This window comes from Lepisosteus platostomus, chromosome 3 (assembly GCF_059453375.1).
Source record: "Lepisosteus platostomus isolate fLepPlt1 chromosome 3, fLepPlt1.hap1, whole genome shotgun sequence".
NCBI classification, from domain to species: Eukaryota; Metazoa; Chordata; class Actinopteri; order Semionotiformes; family Lepisosteidae; genus Lepisosteus; species Lepisosteus platostomus.
The window spans coordinates 33,560,266-33,581,347 of record NC_142613.1 but is presented as its reverse complement, the minus strand read 5'-3'; the positions used below and the strand labels follow the sequence as shown (position 1 = coordinate 33,581,347).

General features: G+C 38.0%; 1 protein-coding gene across 2 annotated transcripts in view; it reads left to right on the top strand.

The window, feature by feature from the left end:
* Window positions 1-21,082, top strand: part of tulp4a (TUB like protein 4a) — a 63,420-nt gene that overhangs the window by 14,597 nt on the left and 27,741 nt on the right. For both annotated transcript variants that reach the window (XM_088625348.1, XM_088625349.1), the window contains exons 3-4: window positions 16,923-17,051; window positions 20,172-20,333. In XM_088625348.1, coding sequence (XP_088481474.1) covers window positions 16,923-17,051; window positions 20,172-20,333 — 291 coding nt within the window. The remainder of the gene's footprint in view (window positions 1-16,922; window positions 17,052-20,171; window positions 20,334-21,082) is intronic.

Here is a 21,082-nt window from a genome sequence, read left to right as displayed (position 1 = left end):
TAAAAATGTACTGTAGTGTAATTGTTAATCAGAAAAGCTTCACTCAAGGTTTTGACAAAGATCAGTGTTCATCAATGAAAGCGGGCCGTGAAATTTTAGTCTCCGCAACATGGTTAGGCAGCTTGTTCCAGACTCCCACAATCCTTCATGTGAAGACGTGCCTCCTTGTCTCGGTGTTCAGAGAGCTTTCCCCACTTGGGTCCTGTGGGTTGTGTTTCACTGTTTTTCTGAAGAAGTCCACTGAGGATTTTGAATACTTTAATGAGGTACCTTAATAACAGGTCTGTTCAAAACTAAAATGATACACATGGCAGGATTAAATAAATAAGATTGTTTGGATGAGTTTGAAACTGCTTTCTCTTCTTTTCTGTTTTATTTTTTTCATTTACTCTTTCCGTTTCTTTAGACTGAAGCATGGCATTATGCAATTACATAATATAATAGTAGCAAAATGTATGTGCAGTGGATATACATGTAACTCTGTTCCCTGTGCCACTTAAAATAGCGGGGGATTTATCTTGGATTCTTGGAAACCTCTTTTTGCTATTCTCATATAAAAGGCAATGTTTCTCTTAAAGAGTACTGTGCTGAATCAATTTATCAATAAAAACAGGCGAAGGAGATAAAGATTGTAGCATTGCTCTCATACTGAAAGAGAAGGGTTGAGCTGAAATGGAGAGCGATAATTCAAGGCTTTCAAGCAGTGCTGGAAGGGACTTGTTTTAAAAATAGTCAGCTGTAGCTGCAGGGGCACTGTTAAACTGATTTCTTGGTGACCTTTGAATATTGATTTTTTTAAAACTAATGTGAAACTCCTTTTTTGCAAGCCATTTTTCCGTTTTACCGAAACGGAATGAAAGACACGTGGAAAGTTTCGGTTAAAATTGAGAATGGACAAGCTGTACCATCTGTGAATTTGTGAGTTGCCATTGAATGTCAGACCTTAGGTCATTATGTAATTATGGTGCTAAAATGCAATATACAGTATCTGAGAGGTGCGCCAGTATAAATCTGATCTTGAAGTCTGTATGACAGACAAATCTTGAGATTCCTTAAAGTGCACGCCGAGATATGGGTGTATAACAGTTAAGGCAGACAATGGATGAGAGATTAGAGGCATTGAAATAAAATGGAAAATTTGGCAAGCCCAAGCTTCTTACAGAACCTTCACACTAGATTGGAGAATATATCGTGCAGTCACCTTCCCTTCCATATGAATTTCAAAATTCTAGGATGCAGTCCACCCTCCAAAAGAGCCTTCTTCTCCGTGACCTTATGTGTCATGTCAAGCAAAAGAGGACTAGAATTGGGGCCTCCTTCAGCTCAGAAAGGGATATAGGCACTTCTATTCCCGTTACAGTTCTATTCATTGCTCTTCAGGAGAAAGCAAAACATCATTCACTTTCTCTGATAAAATTGGATGCTATTGAATGCATTCTACAGAAGGAGACAGAGCAACAGTTGAGATCAAGAAAACTCCCCCAATTTAACTTGAAGCCGACTCTGGCACATCTCATTTTGTGATAGTGTGGTATAGATATGCTCGTGGAGTGCTTACAAGGATGTATCAGTTACACCAAATCTGTAGTAATGTGGGGGAAAAAAATTATCTGTCCAAAAAACAATGCATCTATGCAGACGTTTTGAATAATCGCCATATAACTACTACACCCCAATCAGACATACACGTGTCTCCATCTCTGTCAAATTATTAGTTATAGTATTCATGACATCATCATTCGTGACATTTATATCTGTGCCTAAACTAATGTCAAAGAAGACTTTCAGCAGGAAGTTAGCCTAATTCAGACATCATAGGGGTAAACTGAAACTTAGATTTTAGCTTTTGTTTCTTTTCACTTTGTGTGGAAGGAGCAGAGGAGTCTGGCTCTTATTAGGTCACCATCAGGGATGAACTAAAATCAAAGATCAGCCCCAGGGAGTAAAGATACAGGCAGATAGCGGGGGCTCTAGTCTTGAGCTATCGTTCTAGTACACTGCTCTCGTGATCCCTTGTACTGAATGTAACTAAACACGGTTTTCACTTCAGCCACATAGAAGTCTAAAAGCACAGTCTTTATTTATTCATCTCGTTTCTTAAAGTTGCACAGGAGACCTGCTCATTGCAGCAATAAGTGACAGTTGGGAGGGAGAGCAAACAGGGGCACTTAGAAAAAACCCATGATAAATGCCAAAGTGATGGCACTCCATTCTGGTATTAAACCTGTAACCCTGGTAGCTGCTGTGCCACTCCTCTGCCCCACATCCAAAAAACAATACTCATAATTTATTTTTTGTTCCACTAAGACTGGACTCCCTAAGGAAAGTTGTAACTACTTCAATCCTTCTACTTCTATAAAATGACAACACGTCAAATGATATTAAAGATAATTTAAGGAAACCTAAAGTTTTCATTTTAATCCCACGTTAGCTTTCAATGTGGTTTAGTTGTACAGACCTATCTGTTGTGATTTGTTCAATATGGATTGGCTATCTTTGCAAACACAGAATTGTGAAACATCTTTTAATAAAATGCGAATAGATAACAGATGCTCAATGTTGTGTGTATTACATTGATTTGCAGTCGACACTTCATTAAATTTCATAGTGCAGTTAATACTGCGTTGATCTACACCTTCCTTTGCCCCTATAGAAATGTATTTAGAAGTGATGGTAAAAAGATGAGTTTTTCTCACCTGTCTAATATATTTTTAGAGTGTGATCTAGGGTAGATCAAAATGTAAGCCTAGTACAAATATTTGGTTTTGAAAGATTTTTGAGAAAATGATACCAGTACATACCTATTATTTTCCCCTTTTGGTCACTTGTAAAGATGAGCTGATGTTAAAGAGGAGACTAAAACTGGAAAGCCTGTATATCATGTTCTTAAATTTTGCTTTTCAGAGAAGTGAAAAACTGATGGTGTCAGTAATGCCCTGTGAGAAAGACCCATACCTTTTGCCTTCTTCCTCTCTCCCTATCAAATAGATAGCTTTAAAATAACACAATCCTGCTTTTCTTATCCATCCGTTTTCTAGCAGCCTTCCAAAATTCCAAATTCAGGGTTACGAAGAAGCCAGAGCCTGCCTTGGCAACAGGCACGAGGTGGGAAAACTTTGGATGGGATGCTATTCCATCACAGGGCGCACACACACACACTAGGGCCATTTTTCCCTGAAGTCTATTAACCTACCAGTAAGTCTTTGGACTGTGGGAGGAGACCCACATAAACCTGGAGAGAACTTTCAAACTCCACACAAATAGCATCTCAGGTCCAGAATTAAACCCAGGGCCCCAGGGCTATGAGACAGCAATTCTAACCACTGCGACACCATTCCACCCATGCTTTTTTTCTTATACAAATTGCAAATTACCTTTCATTTTTGCTAATATTGAGGGCTTTTTCACATTAATGACAGTGCTCGCGTTCACCTCATGTTGCCTTAGGCACTTCATAAAAAGTGAAAAGAGTGTCTTCTTTCTAATGCTCAAAGCTCAAGCTCGTACTTGGTGTATTTAATAGCTTCTGCAGCTATTCAGCTTCAGTTCGGGGCTCACACAGCTGAATTGCTTTTCTGCCCGGGAAAGAAGATTTGTTGATACAGCTGCTGCATAAATGCCATCTTCTAATGTGAATGTCAGTATGCAGCACATACTCGTGCATGAAAAACTGCACAGTCAATTATTCCATCACTGTCTTTTTCTAAAGAAGGTAATTAAAGTGTAGGAGGCTGTGAACTTTAATTTTTCAGCTGGAGTATCTGACTAGGAAGTGATCCCAGAAACACCAAACCCTTTTTTATATTTATAGTTTTTTTTCTCCTTTATTCCTATGAAGTCTGGAAAGTAAGGTTTTCTGAGACTTGAGACACATTTGTAGTCTGCTTAGAATCTAAGGTATCTTTCAGAGGTTTTCTATAAACCTCTGATATTTAGTCTCTTTTTACTCATTATTTTATTAGCAAGGGATGTCATTATACTGTCTTACAAGGATACCATTATTTTTGTGCCTTAAGAGATGAACTAAAATAGTTGTACAGTATCTGTACAGTTGGTTGTTACAAAGGAAAACTACTTAGACATTTTGCTACTTGGATCCCTGAGGAATTTTCAGAATTGGACTTTAGAAGGAGCTAAAATGTTGAAAAGAGAAATCCTTCAACTTACCTTCCAGTGTGTTGTTTAAATAGATTAAATACACACGACTTACTTGTCCACTTGCAGTGCCATAAATTCACATTTTAAATTTGTTGATCTAAAGCATGTTACTTAAATGGAATCAAATGTGCTTTGGGATTTGATTCTTCATTGTGGATTGGACTCTTCTCATCAAAATGACAGAGCCTTAATCTGTTGTCGTGTATCCACTACTCAGGAATCTCTACTTATAGAGTCTACAATTATGTAAAAGTTGTATACAGCCTCAGCTGACGAGCACATAATTATACCCACTGCTCATTGAGATTGACTGACTCATCCGTGATTTCTAAACATGCCTCTGCCCTTGTTATTTACAAGCTTTGTAGCCAGTTTATCAACACACAACGTGTCTTTGAACGTAAAGCCACATGTACACTTCTTTTTGCCGGAGAATGTACACGGTACATTGAGGTGTTCACAGAAGTCCTTTTAAATCCTGTTTTGATATAAAAAAGGAACATGGAGTTTATGTAAACGCCATTAGAAACAATCTGTTAGTACAAATCTCTGGTTATACAGACTACACAGTGCAGCTTTCCCCTGGGTATACTTGGGACATGGGGAAAACATTAAAACTAAAGAAGCCTATATCACAGCTGAGACAGAGTGTTCCAGACATGTCTTTCTGAGGCATTACTGGCTGCACATTGGCTCTCCCAGTGCATCTCCTGACTCACTGCTGCAGCAAGGGAGAGGAAATTGTTTGAGTGATGCTGATCTGTGGTAAAAGCATTACCTGATGAAAATCGAGTTTTCTAAAGGTCTTTACAGCAGATCAGACGTTTACATCTGCACTGTCCTGAAATATTTGCATTTTAAGGAGTGCAAATGCTACAGTGTGAAACATCTGCCTGTCAGAGTAGCACAACTAGATTGCCATTTCTGATTAATTACTTTTAAAGTTGTGCATTACCACTATGTTTAGTCATACTTGATTAGAGTAATTGTAATTTATGAAAAGCAGTTAGAATTTACAGCAGTTGTAAAATTTGATCTCATCTTATGGATTTAGGTGTTTTTTTTGGTTAATAATGTAAAATGTTTTTTGTTCCTGAAAATCACTATAAGTATATTCATTGTAAGTTTCCCCTGTGAATAGAAACAATTATGAACCATTCGTTAGCACATTTTGGTCACCTCTGTGCACCGCTTTCAGAATCTCCCAAGGGACAAATAGACAGGTGGGCTGGACCGGATTACATTGGATACTTTTGGCATTTTGATTATGATTACTCTAAAAGTCTAACATTCCTCACGGCTGCAGTCATAACAGTGAGGAATTCTTGAGAATTTCACTGGCTTGTATTATTTTCTCTCAGCAAATCCCCTTTCTTTTTCTCTGTGGTTGTGTCTAGAGTATATATATCAATAATTATCTATTATTCTCAATGCTTAGGTCAGTTGGATAATTAACACATTTCATTTGCTTGATCTTTATCCCCATGTGTCAAAGTGTTGCTGCAAAATGTTCTGATAAACAGAATTCTCGGAGCTACGTTTTATTTGGAATGTATTGCGAGTGAGCAGATAGTTTTCTGCAGATTTGTAAAACGAGTTAACAGAAAAACCAATGAAAAAGAAAAAGCAAGATATGACCGAATGCCTCTGTTAACAGCAGGGGACATGGAAGTCCCATTTCTACAGCACAGTGCCCTTTTTCAATTCCCTGGGCGCAGGGCTGTTTACATCTGTTCTCTGGGTTATGACGAAGGGAGGGATTACATGAGACAAAACAACTTAGTCTGAAAACAAGGAACATTTCCAACAGTCTGATAGGCCTAAAAAATGGATTTCATGCACTTTTCCCTCTGAAAAACATGGGATGAAAAGTCAGATCTTTATTCATGGGCTTCAGAATGCTGCACACTTTCTAACTGCGCCACTGTAAATGTTCATACTGTACACCTGGGGCTTTGAAGCAGTAATTAGCTATCTTAGTACAGTACTCTCTGGGTTCACTGCTGACTTACTGTGCACATCTGCTGGTTCTGCAGTCAAGGTCGATGACCCCACTACAGCTGACTAATGCTTTTTTTTGCTGTAATGTTTGCATATCGGCTTTTTCTTCTGTAATGTTTGTTGTTTAGAGTTTTCATGTTGTAGTCTCTCGTTTTGCTACCAAAAAAACTTTATAAATGTGCTTTAAAGCCCAGATACTTTGGAAGTGCTTTTGTAAGGCTACCACACAAGTGAACACTGGGAGAAAGTTTTCTGGACCTGTTCAGTGTTGTTCGTGGTAACTCAAGAGTGAAAGACTAGAAAACCTCATTGGCAAAATCACAGCACTAGCTAAAGATGTGAGGTAAAGGATCTCAACAAGTCTCATAAATCCAGCAGAGGTCCCAGTTTCAACTGCGGTGTTCATCTTCAGGAAGTTCAAGGCTAATGCAGTGGCTGTTACCACTAGGATAAGGATGTAAGAACGTTTTATGCAAATGTACAGTCAGAAGAGTGGTTTGGGAGGTTGTCCCAGGGTAAGAATGGCTAATCTTTTACAATTTGTGGGGGGGGGGGGGGGGTATATAGTGCATGGGATTTATGTGGTCCGCAGTGGTAGGTTCCGTAATACAGGTTGGCTAGCAGCTGTGTTGTAAAAGCCTCTGTAGAGCAACAGGACTGTACGGAAGAACGTAGGGCCAGTGATGAAGGTGCTCCCGGGAACTTGTTTTTTTGGTATTTTCACTGAAGTGGAGGGGGGGGGGAGACACGGACGTGATAGAAGATAGAAGGAAGAGCCCGGGTGAAAGTTGTGTGAATGTGAGTTGTGAGTTTTTTTTCAACAATCAGAAGTTCAGCAGAGTCAATCTTGGCTTGGGACTAGGGGTTCAGAACTGAAGAGTTCGGAATTTGGGAAGAGGCAAGTACTATCTGGCACAGACTTAAGTGCCTGTGCTCTTTAAGATCCCACTGTGTGTTTTGACCGCAGCCGTGAGAAAGTGAGAAACATTGAGCAGTGCAAAGCCTAAGGCATCTCTCATGTTTGAAATGGAGAACAGTTTCAGTCATGCATTTATGCAAAGTAGTGCTGCTTCTTTAAAAAAAGTCAAAAGGTTAGGAAATGGAATGATAAACTATGGTGACTTGCAAAAGCTTGTAATTGTATTTGTTAGCATAAAAGCTGAGTCATATACAGTATTATAAGTAATAATTATACAAGTATTCTCCTCTTTCAGTGGCGCCCCATTTTGTTGAATTAAAATTAAAGTCTACACATGTTTTTTAAAGTTAACATTTTTAATCAAAATCTAACTCATTTAGGGGTGCAAGAATTGCAGTGGCCTCAAAAACTACACAGAAAATGTTTTAAAAATGTTGCAGTATTCACATCTTTGCAAGTATCTGCATCATTTGTAATTCAACAAAATAGTTCATCTTTGAAAGGGGGTGAATACTTTTTGCTAGGCACCATGCATGGCTTTTCAATTTAAGATGGCTGTAAATAAAACCTTTCACTTTGATTTGATTGGTCTGTATACCAATATACCAGTGTAAACTGCACTGATCTTTGATCAGTTCAGACATTCTGGGGAAGAGCTGTATACTGTCCAGATCATGTTTTTAATCGCTTTGGCCAGAGTCATGTTCCTACTGTCCCATGAAAACTGCTGCCCTGTGTCTAGCTGCAAATCTTGAGCCTGCTGGACTGTCCAGCTCAGCCATTTTCTCTAATTGAGTTCAGGAGCTGATGGATGCCATGCCAAAATGAAACTACCTCTTAAACATCAGTTCTTAGACTGCTCCATAAATGCTGTCAGTGGTCTCTTGCTTTATGGCTCAGAGGCAGAATAGGTGCAGCCAGCATTTACAGTGTCCTTAATAAGTAAAAGTTCAGTGAACCGAACATTCTTTAGACCAGAAATGAGCTTTTGTGTTTCTGGACTGCAGTTTTTTATTCCCATTTCATTTTGGGAAGGTTTCTCTTGACAGAAGATAAAGCTGGCAATAAAAGCACAACAATTAATTTAAAGAAGCTGATGTGGCCTGTGCTATTTACCTCAAAGTGAAGGGCTATGAGCTGCGGTTTGTAGGATATCTAATTCTTTCTTTAGGGTTGTTATCGGAAGAACAGTTTTATTAAAGCGAGTACTCAATGAGCAACTCAATGTGCTTTATTCTGGGTTTTTCTACAGTATCCTTATTGTGTTCATTCTGTTGTATCTTTTTTAGCATGTAGTTTTTATTTGTTTTATTTTTGGAGCACGAATTCTGCAAAGACAGCATCTTGGAGATGCATTCAAACCATGCCTATGGTGTCCCATTTGTTTTTAATTCAAAACCCGGGTGCTTAAACTGAAGACTCCTCAGAGTAAGAATTTACTCTAAACATCAGAAAAAAATAAATAGACAAAAACAGAAATATGTTAATTCCAGTATTCAGTAGTATTCAGACCCATGAACTCAGTATTTGGTGGAAGCACCTTTGGCAGCAAAGTCTTTTTGGGTTAGTCTCTACCAAGTTTACACAACAGCTTGCTGCAGTTTTTCCTATTATTCTTGGTAGACTTGATTAAGTTATCTCAAGTTGTGTGTGGCTCACTTATGGATAACAGTTTACAAGTCTCTCCAGAGATTTTCAATGGGATTCAAATTGGCTTTGACTGGGATACTCAGTCAGACTCAGCTTCCTGGTCTTAAGTCAATGCATTGTAGCTTTGACTGTGAGCTTGGGTTACTGTCCTGCAGAAAGGTGAATTTCACTGTTTGGATAGAATTGAGTGACTCTTACCCTTTAAACATACTGCTACTGTCATGACATTTGACACAATGCAGCCCTCACCTGTGAAAACTGAAATTTGTCAGACCAGCCAGGTTCAATACCATGTCAATTATTCAAAAAAGTAAGACCGTTCTTGATGCCGGCACCTTTCAGTATCAGTAATTTCCAGGTTGTAAGGTGTCATGAATATAAAAAAAGTAGAAAAGAAATTTCATATAATTGTATAAGTCTGGATTTAGAAGTCTAAATAATTTTTACCCTCTGGAAAAAGTGAAGGTCCCCTCCTCTTAGAAAGGGGGTTTTCAGATGGTAAATTGTATAAAAACACAAGTAATGCTTTAGTTGAATGAGGCTGTAAAAGTCCTTCAGAAACACTATACAACATCACATATGTAATTCTCTAGAACCATTTTTTGCAAATGATATTACAGACATGCAGTTGTTTATTACGGTTTCATAATGAGACTTACATTCAACTTAAAGCTAAGAGCAAATTCCAGGTACAGAGAAGTAAAAATGATGGAAGATCCCATTAAGGCATTAAAGCTCAGAATGAATCCAGATACAGCTCCCTAACACTGGCCCTGGTGCTTGTGTTAAATTGTATTTTCCTGTATGTTGTTTTATCGTGTGTGCTGTTAATGAAGGAGTTATGACAGTGATTTTAGCCTTTTTCAAGTAAAGTGTTACCAAAACAGGTTACATTTATCAAGGCTTCATATATTAATGTTGTGTAACAGTATGTGGTGTACTTTTCCATTTGTATGACATTCTTCTTCTTTATCAAATTCACTGAATTAATTAAGCTTTTTTGTTATGTTGACCATTGCATAACTCTGTGACCTTGTGCTGTGCTGGACTTAAAACAGATGAGCGCTGTTAGTTATTGTGGGTCATCCTATTTACTGCTCCCAGCAGTCTGCATGAAATGAAGATTTAATCGGAGAGAAACTAATGGCATCAGTAAGAGTGATAGTGCTGCTGCCACTGCTACCTTATGCTTAGTTAATTACCTGGATGTGTAAAGCAGGGTGTTGAACATCTATAACGACTTGATATATTCGTATGTTTTATTGACAAGTTTTTACCAAGCTTGAAAAGCAAAACAAAATATTCCCCTCCCAAGCCATGGTGGTAATGGGATTAAAATGGTGATGGTGATGGTGATGGTCCTGGAAAGGTGTGGAAATTATTGCGGCATTCTCGTGACAGCGCTGTCAACGTTATCTCATTGAGGGATAAGTAAATCACCTTCCCAGCACTGTAAGCTACAGCTGGAGTCAGCAAAGGTATTTGTCAAGTTCACATAAACAGCACCTGGACCTGAACTCGGCACCCAAAATTGTTAAAACACTTGTTCCTCAATGTACCTAAAGGTTCCTTTTCCACAAGCCTTTACGTAACCAGAATTTTCCACAAGTCAGAAGCAGCCCTTTCCAGCACTGGGGTATCGTAATGACTGTTCAAGATATTTAAAAATGAAAACATAAGGCTTAGTGAAAAAAAACAACCTGTTATTAGAATACTTAAATACCGATTGTAACTTACACTTAAAAACTGGCTCAGTTTTATCAAAAAGAAATTTAAGACTGTGTTCTAGTGTCATGTTCAATTTATACTTAACAGGTTTGGGGTTTAGAAACGTCCAAGTTGTGCAGAATAAGCTTGCAGGCCCCTTTTTCTCCTGCAGCAATTGAAATGTAAAGGTATACAGCCCTAGCTTTCTTCAAATCCTCCAGATTTTTTCTGTCCCAATTTCTTGAGTTCTTAAGTTAATACGACTAAAGATCACCGTTGATGGGATTGTCGCCACAGGGAGCCGACAGTCGGGTAATCCACAGTCGGGGGGTCCGTCTCGGGGGTGTCTGCAAGTAGGCATCACATTGGCAACTGAAAGAACTCACTGCGGGAAAGTGTCTGAGTTCTGTTCACACCCCTCCAGAAGCAACAAGAGAGATCGATCATACTGCAATCTAGTTCTTTACTAATGGAAAAAATGGAAAGCAAAAACTGAAGTATTTGGATATGAAGTAGTGCCGAATGGTCCAAGTGGTCTCTGTCTTTCCTCCTGTCTCGTGTTAGAGCCTGATTGTAGTCATATTAATGATTTTTTTTATTCTTATCTTCCTTAGGATGGTTGTCTTTAGGTACATTTAAAAAAAAAAGTTTTTGGTATTTTGTCCTTTGATTAGCAGTGCTGATTTGTTGGCTGGTTGCCTCTCTTTGATGTACGTCCACTTTAGAAGCTGGAATAATTCAGACTTGATTATGTAGTTCAAGTTATGTAGATTATGTAGTTCAAGCTGTCGCAATTAAGCCAGTGTTTTTTTTATATGTAAACCTGTTTTGACTGCTGCAATTTTCAGTGGTTTTCAGTGCTTTTGTGTCAGTATGTTGTATATCTGGTCAAACTGATTTTAAAGTGCTCTTGCTGGTAGGATCAATATTTAAGAAACATTTGTAGTTGTTACGGTTTTGGAGACATAATTAGAAAATTATGGATGCAAATCCAGGGTGGAAACATTGCTGGTTTATCTTTGAACAACTCAAACTGCTCCAGTATAATGTCCAGCTTTTTACAGCTCTGTTGAAATGTTGTGTATAGAAAATACGTCTTTGTATAAAATTATCAGCCTGATATTTTTTTTTATTCCTTAATACAGCATTGCATGTGGCAGGATCAGAGCATGTTTTCCATCCATGGTCTGTAAAGTTTGTTGCGATCAGTCCTGTCCCTGTCTAAAAATAATCTAGTGTCCTCAGACCTGCCTCCGTTATATTTTCCAGGATTAGGCAGAAGGCCGGAGGATAAATGCGGATTTGGAGAGAAAAGCATCCCCTCTGTCCTGTGGGACACCAGGTGGATGATGCTATTGGGCTCAAGTTTTTGATGTCTGTCTAGTGTGAATGGCAGTGCTGCAATATTTTCCAAACCTTATTTGTTACAGGCAATTCTCTGTTCCGTCAGCATGCCTCTCATTCAATCCACTGACCTGGCAGCATTGTTGCAACCTGCACTGCCAGATTGTCACAAGAAGACAGAGAAAAGTATTGTGTTTGATGCATTTTAAATGCTTATCAACGATCCCATTAATAATGTAATACATCACCCCGTGACTAACTGCAGGCAGTAAGGACAGTCAGGAAACATAAATGAATGAAGAGTAACAAAAGTGCTTTTCTGGCTGCTCACTCCATAGGACCCCATATCACAAGGAAAGTGGTTTGAAGATTGAATGTCATTGTTCCCTTGTGAAAGCAAAATTAATATTGAGGATTTTGTTGACGTTTTGATATGCAAGGGTGGGAAATAAAATGCTTACTCAGCTTTTGTGGTGAAGTCCATTTGTTCAAGGTTGTGACTGCAGAAATGAGTAATACAAGACAGGCCCATGTGCTGTGGCCCACTCATCTGTGAGCTGTCTCCCACAGAGCTAGTTGAACATCCAAGTACTTCATCAGGTTTATTTGCAATGGCAGCAGCCTGGACCTTAATGAGCATGATGGTGACTTTTACCTAAAGCAAATTAACACAAGACAGACCTGTGGAAAGGACCTCTGTCAGCTTCTTCGGGGCTTTCAAGACATCATACCACTTTGCCGTTTTCATTCTATGGACTGTATATAGACCTAATGCTGCGCATTTTAGTTTGAAACGGTATCTTCTTATTCTGTCAGCAGCATATCAAGGCTGTGGCAGAACAGGGCTGAAGAGTGCGCTATGTAATCCATTATATTCACTATAGCAAAAAAAATGCAGGGTAGAACTCAAGTTAAAAAATATTAAAAGCGATTTCATTACTTACTATATTACTGCAACCTCAACATGTTTCGCAATTTATGGTGGCTTCATCTGTGAGGGCAAAATAAAGCCAATTAAATCAATCTGTAAATGATGCATAATCCTGTTCTGAACTGGATGCCTTCTAAATTTAAGCAACAAGATAGAAACATTCATCCATTCATAGCTGAACTCTTTAAATGCAAGAGCATGTAACATAAGCTTATGAAATCCATAAAGACTAGTTTGGCCTAACAGTCTTAGGTAGTGTTTTCGTATTGTCTTTCGGCATTATTATAAATCCTGGTCACATCATCATCTTCTGACCTTTTCGTCAATTTGATGGTGGGCTGCAGCGTGAATGATAAAGCCAGTTTTCCTTTGCCTATAAAGCGAAATGTACAGCCTATATTTTTATATTGTGGTTTTGAGACCATTGCAGTGAATTAAAGTGTTATACCATTATAATGCAAGGGAGTGGCAGACCACTTTGCTTCACGATACACTTGTGTTTCCAAAATGGTTTTTGATGCCCACAGTAGAATTAATATCCTGCATGTGATATAATCCACCATTCCACCACTTAAAAATTCTGCTTACTCCACTGTTTCATTTTAATCGTATGCTTTTTTTAACAGCTTTTTTTCTGTTATACGATTTAAGAATCGCCAGTTGTGTTTTTCACGTCTCGCCTCATGACTATTAACTCTGTAACCTCACACGAGAGTGTGACTCCTCCGATATGCTCTCCTTCAAGCCATTTGTCTTTTAACACATCGCAGGCAGCTTAGATTAAAGGAGAGGACAGGACAGAGAAGAAGAGAGGGAGGTAGATTTCCTTTCATTTATGGGCATCCAGGTTTTAGGGATATTTTGCACTGGAATATATTCTTTATTTTTTAGGAGACAAGGTATTTATCTTATCTTATTTATTTTCTTGGCCGGTTGAGGTATTATGTAGGGTTTCAGGTACTGGGTTAGCATTCTCAGCTTTCTGGGTCTTAAGAACCTAGGCCTCCAAGAAACAGTGCTCTGTAAATAGCTTTGTTTCATGTTGTATGGATGTAACATTTCATGTCCTTTAGTTTGTGTTATTGTTAATAAATATTTGTTTGTCCTAGTTTGCCTCTGATTTATTAAACTTTCACCAGAGCCGTGACAGCGGATAAAGAACTTGCATGCCTCAAATTAGACCTACAGCTCAGCTATATCTTTGACCTATTGTGGTTAAGTGTATTTTGTTTTCTCACTCTTTTTTTCTCAGACTTGCCTGCCCTTCCTATTTGTGACAGTTTTCATCTGATAATTTTCAGTTGCCTCCAATCATGTAATTTAGTTGCAGTGGTATACATGCATATTTGGTGGGGGGGAGAGGGACCTCAGGTGATTGAACAATAACATTTTATGAAAATAATGTATAAGTCATAATGCATAACAGCTGTGTTTAGTCATTTAAAATTTCTAATTGCTTATGTTTTGGATAAATTAAGCATTTTAACACAAACCTTCTTTATGTATATAGCTGCTACAGTGTTTTGTGAGCTGATATAATAATAATAATAATAATAATAATAATAATAACTTGTATAGCGCTTTTCTGGATAATCCACTCAAAGCGCTTTTCAGGTAATGAGGACTCAATGTGCAGCATCCACCTGGATGATATGATATACTGTACATGTCCAAAGGAAACAAGCTTACATACAACATTATTCATGATAAAATTTCTTAAAATACTAGCTTGTTTTTTAGTGTTTTAAAGTACAGTAAATGCACCCACAAATGATTGATGTTTTTCCATGAGCAAGAAACTTGCGGGATGCCTTAAAAAATGTTGTACCAACAATTCTGGAGCTTTTTGATGTCGTATTCTGTTTCTTCACAGTAACACACTTAATGTCTTTCTCTAAAGCATCATACCAGGCCATAAGTGGTTCAATATTCAGTCAATCCTCTAAAGTTATTTTTCAATTTCTCTGTACTCACAATGTTGTGCCATTTGGTGACTCTTTCCTGCAGAAACCGAGCACAGTCTTAACAGCCCTCCCCGTCATCAGTCCTGAAAATGTCTCATCTTTAAGCCATCCTCACGATTATTGCTCTGCAGTGTTTACCTTCTGAAAATGCCTTTTTTTACTCTGTCCACCACACTGGGTTTAATTGAGTCAAATTCTGTTAATGTGGGAAATGGGAGCGAAGACTTGAGCATTGTGGAACCTGCAGGGTTCCCACGCTCATGGCAGTACTGGAAAAGTTATGGAAAATGAAATTTCATTTTCCAGACCTGGAAAAGTTTTGAAAGGAAAAATGATAAAATATCCATTAAGTTTTGGAAAAGTCATGGACATTTTTTTAATTGATCCCAAATTATCATGGCTGTATCATGTCATTTTGTTCATAAGTTACCAAACTTTTAAAAACAGGCTACGGTGTTGCTGTTGCCAACATGACGCATTATAGTGTCGCATCAGACCGTCTCAGGGAATTTTATAGTGAGCTGTAGGCTAGCCTGGCGCCCATGTAAAATGGGTAAATGTGTTTTCAGTAACCTCTGGTTAGCAGATGAAAAATATAAGCTATGGCTCCAGAAAGATGAAGACCAAGGACGTGCGAGATGTAAATTATGCAGAAAAAGAAGTTATGGAAAAGTCATGGAAAAGTTTGGGAATTTTGTTGGTAAAAATGAGTGGGAACCCTGAACCCGTACCTCACTATAACTGGGTTTGCCTCCCAAAACTAAATTACACTTACCTTACAAGGTAACCTTATTCACATTTCTTTACACACTCGGAAGCTTTAATTTTTAGTTCATGAGCTCTGCTCTCAAGATGCCATTATAATGTAGCTATTAAGGTTTGATCATGGCTCCTTGCCTTGGTGTCAAACTTTAGGAGAGCAATTGTGTATCAGTGTTAGGGAAAGGCAAAAGAAGGTTGTGGTTGTAGAAACAAACTTTTCCAGTGACTTGCTAAGACTCATTGGCCCCATTAATCCTTCCAGGATTGATTGCTCCTTTAGTTCACACTAACAAATACCTCTCTAACCAGCTGTATTGAAATTCTTCAAATTTACATGATGTGATGGCCTCAAAGTATCATTAGGGAGTTGAATTTAATTCTTTCAGGATTGTCAAAAAGTGTGGAGTTTTTGGTAATTAAGAGTTCTCATTTCTATGGAAAAAAATCCTGTTAAATTCTGAAAGGTTTTTCTGTGTGGTGCTTCTACACATAAAGATTCCTTTGCAAACAAGTTACACATCCCATTTACCAAGCTTGTCATCCAGGCTGTCATAGTTAATTGACTGAGTTCTTTCATTGGAGTTCGTGTCTGGTTTAGACCGTAAAAAATACAGATTACGTAGCCCGTATGTGTTAAACACAACTCCAAATATGCCTGACATGGCATTTTTTTTTCATATTGGTTGTTCTGAGTAACATATTCACAAATTTGCTTGTAAAATTGAAATTCGGCCCACCAAGCTACCAATTGAGTGAGTCGCTCTGTGCTCCACACAGTCACGCATGAGCCACTAAGGAATGCTTCGAGTGGAAACTCTTAATGTCTCTTTCAGGAAAGTGCTACTGAATATTCAGTTTCTGAAGCGTGCACTTAGAACACTTAAATGCCGTGTTCACATTATTACAAGGTAGTAGGCAATGCTAGCGAAAGAGAACAATTTGTTCCTTGGCAGTTTTAACAGGATTAAAGAAAACACATTTATGATAATTTTACTAGGTTTCATTTTGCCGCGAACTCTTGCATGAGCTGGGATATATAGGACTGTCAGAGAAACTAATACATGGGCCCTGTTCTGCCTCTCACATGGATACGCCCTTGAGGCACAATGTCAAATTGGAAGCGGCAAATTATCCTTTCACCTTGATTTATAAAAAGTAAATCTGCAGTCTCTCGCATTTAAGAACCTGTGTAGTACTTGAGTCTTGTAATTACAGAAACACTCGACATGATTTGTTCTCCTTCAGGTTTGGGTTTTGCCAAATGTTCAGCTCTTTCCAGTAGGTAGACTTCCACAGGTTTTCATTTCACCGTTTGAAGTTTCACATTGTTTTCCTAGCTTCAGTTACTTTCTGTGCGTTGTAATTTTATGGCAGAGCACGTCGCTGAGTTTTGAATCAGAATGGTTTTGTATGTACAATCTTGTTTCAGTCTGATGCTGCCGTGCTTGAATGGCTTCGCTTAGCTGTGATGTCCCTCACTTTTCAGGTGGTACTGGTGCGATGGAACGAGCCCTTTCAGAAACTGGCTACATGCGACGCGGATGGAGGAATATTCGTCTGGATCCAGTACGAAGGCAGGTGGTCTGTGGAACTCGTGAACGATCGGGGTGCCCAGGTGAGGAGGCAGGGCTGGTTCCTTGATTTTTCCCCGCTAGGTGGAGGCACCATGTAGAAATGTTTGAAGGGAAAATGGTTTAAATTGGAAAGTTAGTCCATCAGCCAAGTAAAGATTCCAAAACCAGTAGCTGCTAGTGTCTAGAATGGTGACTAGATGTTTTCATACTGAAAATCCTATACTGGTGGCGAATTGACGTTTATTCTTTTAAAAAACTCTTGTCAGAGTTCTAATTCAGGCTTCTCCTCACAGGTGGAGGTAGTGGAGGCCATGGGGAAGTTTCCATTTTTCTGGAACTTTCTTGTGCTTGCAGAGAACCTCATTTCCCTGCTAGATTTTTACAACATGGCTAGATGATTTAAGAAAGAAATAATCCATAGCATCTACGTAAACACCAGTGCTAGATTCTGTATAAAAAAGTTTGGAAGACCTCCCTTCTAAGGGTTAGATGGTGCTTAAATTTTCTATACCACAAAGTCTAAAGGAAATTGTGAAAACATAGGGTAATTTATAATTATATGTTAATGCAACCTTTAATGTATCTAACTTTTTTGAATAAGCTATTAAAAAAATCATTTGAATCTTTAAAAATGGAGTTGGGGGCCTGGAAATTCTGTGCCTGTGGTCTTCAGGAAAGGCTAAGAATAGAATCCAAAAGGCTGTTTTCCACATAGTCGCTATTGGAATATTTTCTGAGAGAAGTCACAAGGCGAGAGACATACCTAGAAGACATGGCAGGGTAATAATGTGGGAGAGCTGTACTTCTCTTTTTATAGTCAAGAATGTCAGTTAAATGCCTCCAGTGTATTTCAAAATGCACAGTAACCGCGATCTCAGTCCCCCTGTGCTGTAATGCAAAAATAGTAACAATTAAAAATGTTTCATGCTGCAGTACACTATCTAAATATATGAATGCTAATGTTTGTGTACTCATAATATGTGCTTTTTTATAACTGCACCGCTGTTCAAATGTTTTCAGAAAGGAATATAATTCATATTGTAAGTGGACCAAATTAATTCTGCTTTAATATGTTTTCAGTTTTAACTGGTTTTCTTTAGGTAGCACACCAGAGTCAAGTTGCTCTGAATGTAATGAAGCTGTTTGTCAAAGTCAGAGAGTTGTAGTGTGGAGGCTCTCTCTAATGTGCCCTCTGAAAATAGATATTGGATGACAGGATGGAAAGTTGTTTTTTTAGAACGTCTAGACCTACATCTTGTATTCTGACAAACACAACAAATCAAGTCCTTTGTAACTAGAGCACTGTAGAAGCAAAGCGAGTAAAAAAGCAGCATTTCTGTAATTTGCCTTCAACAAAAGAAAAAAGAAGCGGTAAAGGCAAGAGACAGATTTAATTTTACTTTACAAGCTGTATTGAAAGTATAGGACTTGGACAGTGTTGTAGAAATCTTAGCAGGTCGCAGTGGCTCTAATGAAATTATAATCTCCTCAGAGGTGCTACCACATGTGATAAGTTTGTGGCCTATTATAGCTTGTCTTCAGCAGACAAGGAAGGCCTGAATCCACAGGTTATATGAATAAATCTCTAAAATAATCTGAAGCTAGAGCATTGTTACTTAATACTTGAACAGGCAAAGCGTAACTAGACCTACTGCACAGGGAGCCAGTGCAATTTAAATGGGACAGAAGTTATGTGATGATGCAGAGTACATTTAGTATACAAAGCACACAATTGTGGACATTTATGCCATTTAGTATTTGTAAGACAGGGAAACATTAAAATGTCCTAGTAATTTAACCTTTATGAAGTAAAGTACTATGTAATGTATGAATATTTCAGGATCAAATGTATGGAGCATGTTTGAACTGTGCAGTGTTCAACAAAGTGAAGTGTCCTTGTGGCATTCTTAACATGTTAAAAAAAAAGTAAAAAATGACAGCAGATTTCTCAGTGATTTGATTTCAGCAGTACAACAAAAGCACTGAAGTAACCAGCTGTGAAAAGTGGATGTTAGAAGAATATGAAAAATAATCTTTCACAGTAATTAATCTTAAAAATGTTGTTCTACATTCCTATCTTCCTTGGAAGACACAAAACAAAGGGCAGAAACCTCAGTGATAGTATGGCGGTCAAGTTTGCTTGAGTACCAAATCAGAATACAAGTGATTCCCAAAGAGTATAATGGCAAATAACTTGACCAAGTGGCTACATGTATACACCGAAGAGCAAGGATCCCAGCACAGTACCCTGTGGAACACCCTGAAAGCCAGATCAATGAACGGATGTCGCAGTGACCCCTCAATTTTCACAGCAGGATCCCTTGTGTCAAAAGCAGCACTTAAATACTCAAAAAGTGGTCCAGAGTCAAAAGACATCAACAAGTCATTATCTCAACCAGGGCTTTTTCATTCCTGTATCTAAACCTCAAATGAAAAGGTTCACATACTGTAGCTGACAAGATGCAGAATGAAATTGCAGTGGAAACTGCATCTGCACACTTCAGAATTTGTACAAGAAAAGGTTGGGAATAGGAAGGTAGATGTTTCCTATTTAGGTCCAGGCCAGATTTGAGGTATTGTATAGGCTATTTGAAATGTGTTTTTTGTTGTTGTTGTTGTTTTTCTGCTTTTATTTAATCAGTGGAAAAGAATTGGTGGATAATTTCCACCATCTAGGCATTTTGTGTCAAAGTTATGAATTGACCACAAACCTCTGAATTAAATAAGCATTTAAGCAAGATCTAAAATTGTGCTCGGAAGCCATTAGATCAGGATAGTACCAGCAGTAGATTTACAGTAGATATTTTTTCTTTAAGAAATTATTGAAGTTTACATGATGTTTGTGTTTTCATTTCATTTGGATGTGAAGTAAAAACATATAAAGACTGCATGATAATCTTGGTATAGGACATGATGTGGCATTCAGTTGTGAGTGAGCATGCATGGCAGTTAAATACTTAATTTGTAACCAAAATAATTTGCTTTTTGCTCTTGGTACTTGAAAGAGAACCAGGAATAGGATGTACAGTATGCCTGTAATATATTTTTTTTTATCGGACTTAAAATACCTGAGTGGGTTGCCTGGAATTTTAAACAAGAAATTATTTTTTTTAATTATTTTTTTTTAAATTAAAGAGCGATATGTTCTGTCTTCTTCACAGGTCAGTGACTTCACCTGGAGCCATGATGGGACCCAGGCCCTCATCTCCTACAGGGATGGCTTTGTGCTGGTTGGCTCAGTCAGCGGACAAAGACATTGGTCCTCAGAGATTAATCTTGAAAGCCAGATAACCTGTGGCATATGGACACCAGATGACCAACAGGTAGAGTTGTGCTCTGTTTTGAGTCTCAGTTTTCAAGAAAGAATTAAATTGCAGTGGCATAACAGATCAGTTTGTGGTAGTAAGGAGTTTTTTAGTTTAAACGCTGATGGTTAAAGTGCTGTGTGAGTCCATTCTTATAGAGAAAATAAAGCTAAACATGAATTATTACTTATCCTTACTTGAATTATTGCAGCACACAAATAGAAAAGAGGAGAAAAAATTTGAAGTGTTTGTTCCTAAGGCATGAACTTGGACTTGACCAAATGCTGAGTAACATTTGTATGCTAAAACACAAAGTGGCGTATACATAGGTTAACAGCTGCTTTAGTACCTTAGAAGCAAGTTTCTTAAAATAGATTTGAAATATTTATTTATTTCAAAATTGGAAATAAGGGGTGATTTTAAATCAAGAAGTCTTTAAAGGCTACATACATGTTTATGAACAAAATGGATCTTACATAAGAATACTGAAATACATCTCTTTAACTTAAATGTGTAACATTTAAAGAAGTCTTGATTATTTTAATAATCAGATTTACACCAGCATGATTGTTGACAGCCTTTTTGTGAGATGTTCATTCATACATTAACAGTACAGGTTTTAGCAGGTGTTTAGTGTTGGTGAGAAATATTATGTTAATTAGTTTACAGCTCATTTAACCCTGTAATGAGAAATTCAGTTTTATCTTTATTAAAGCGACGACATTATGGCTAAACTGCAATGGAGCTCTTAGTCTGAATACTAATGC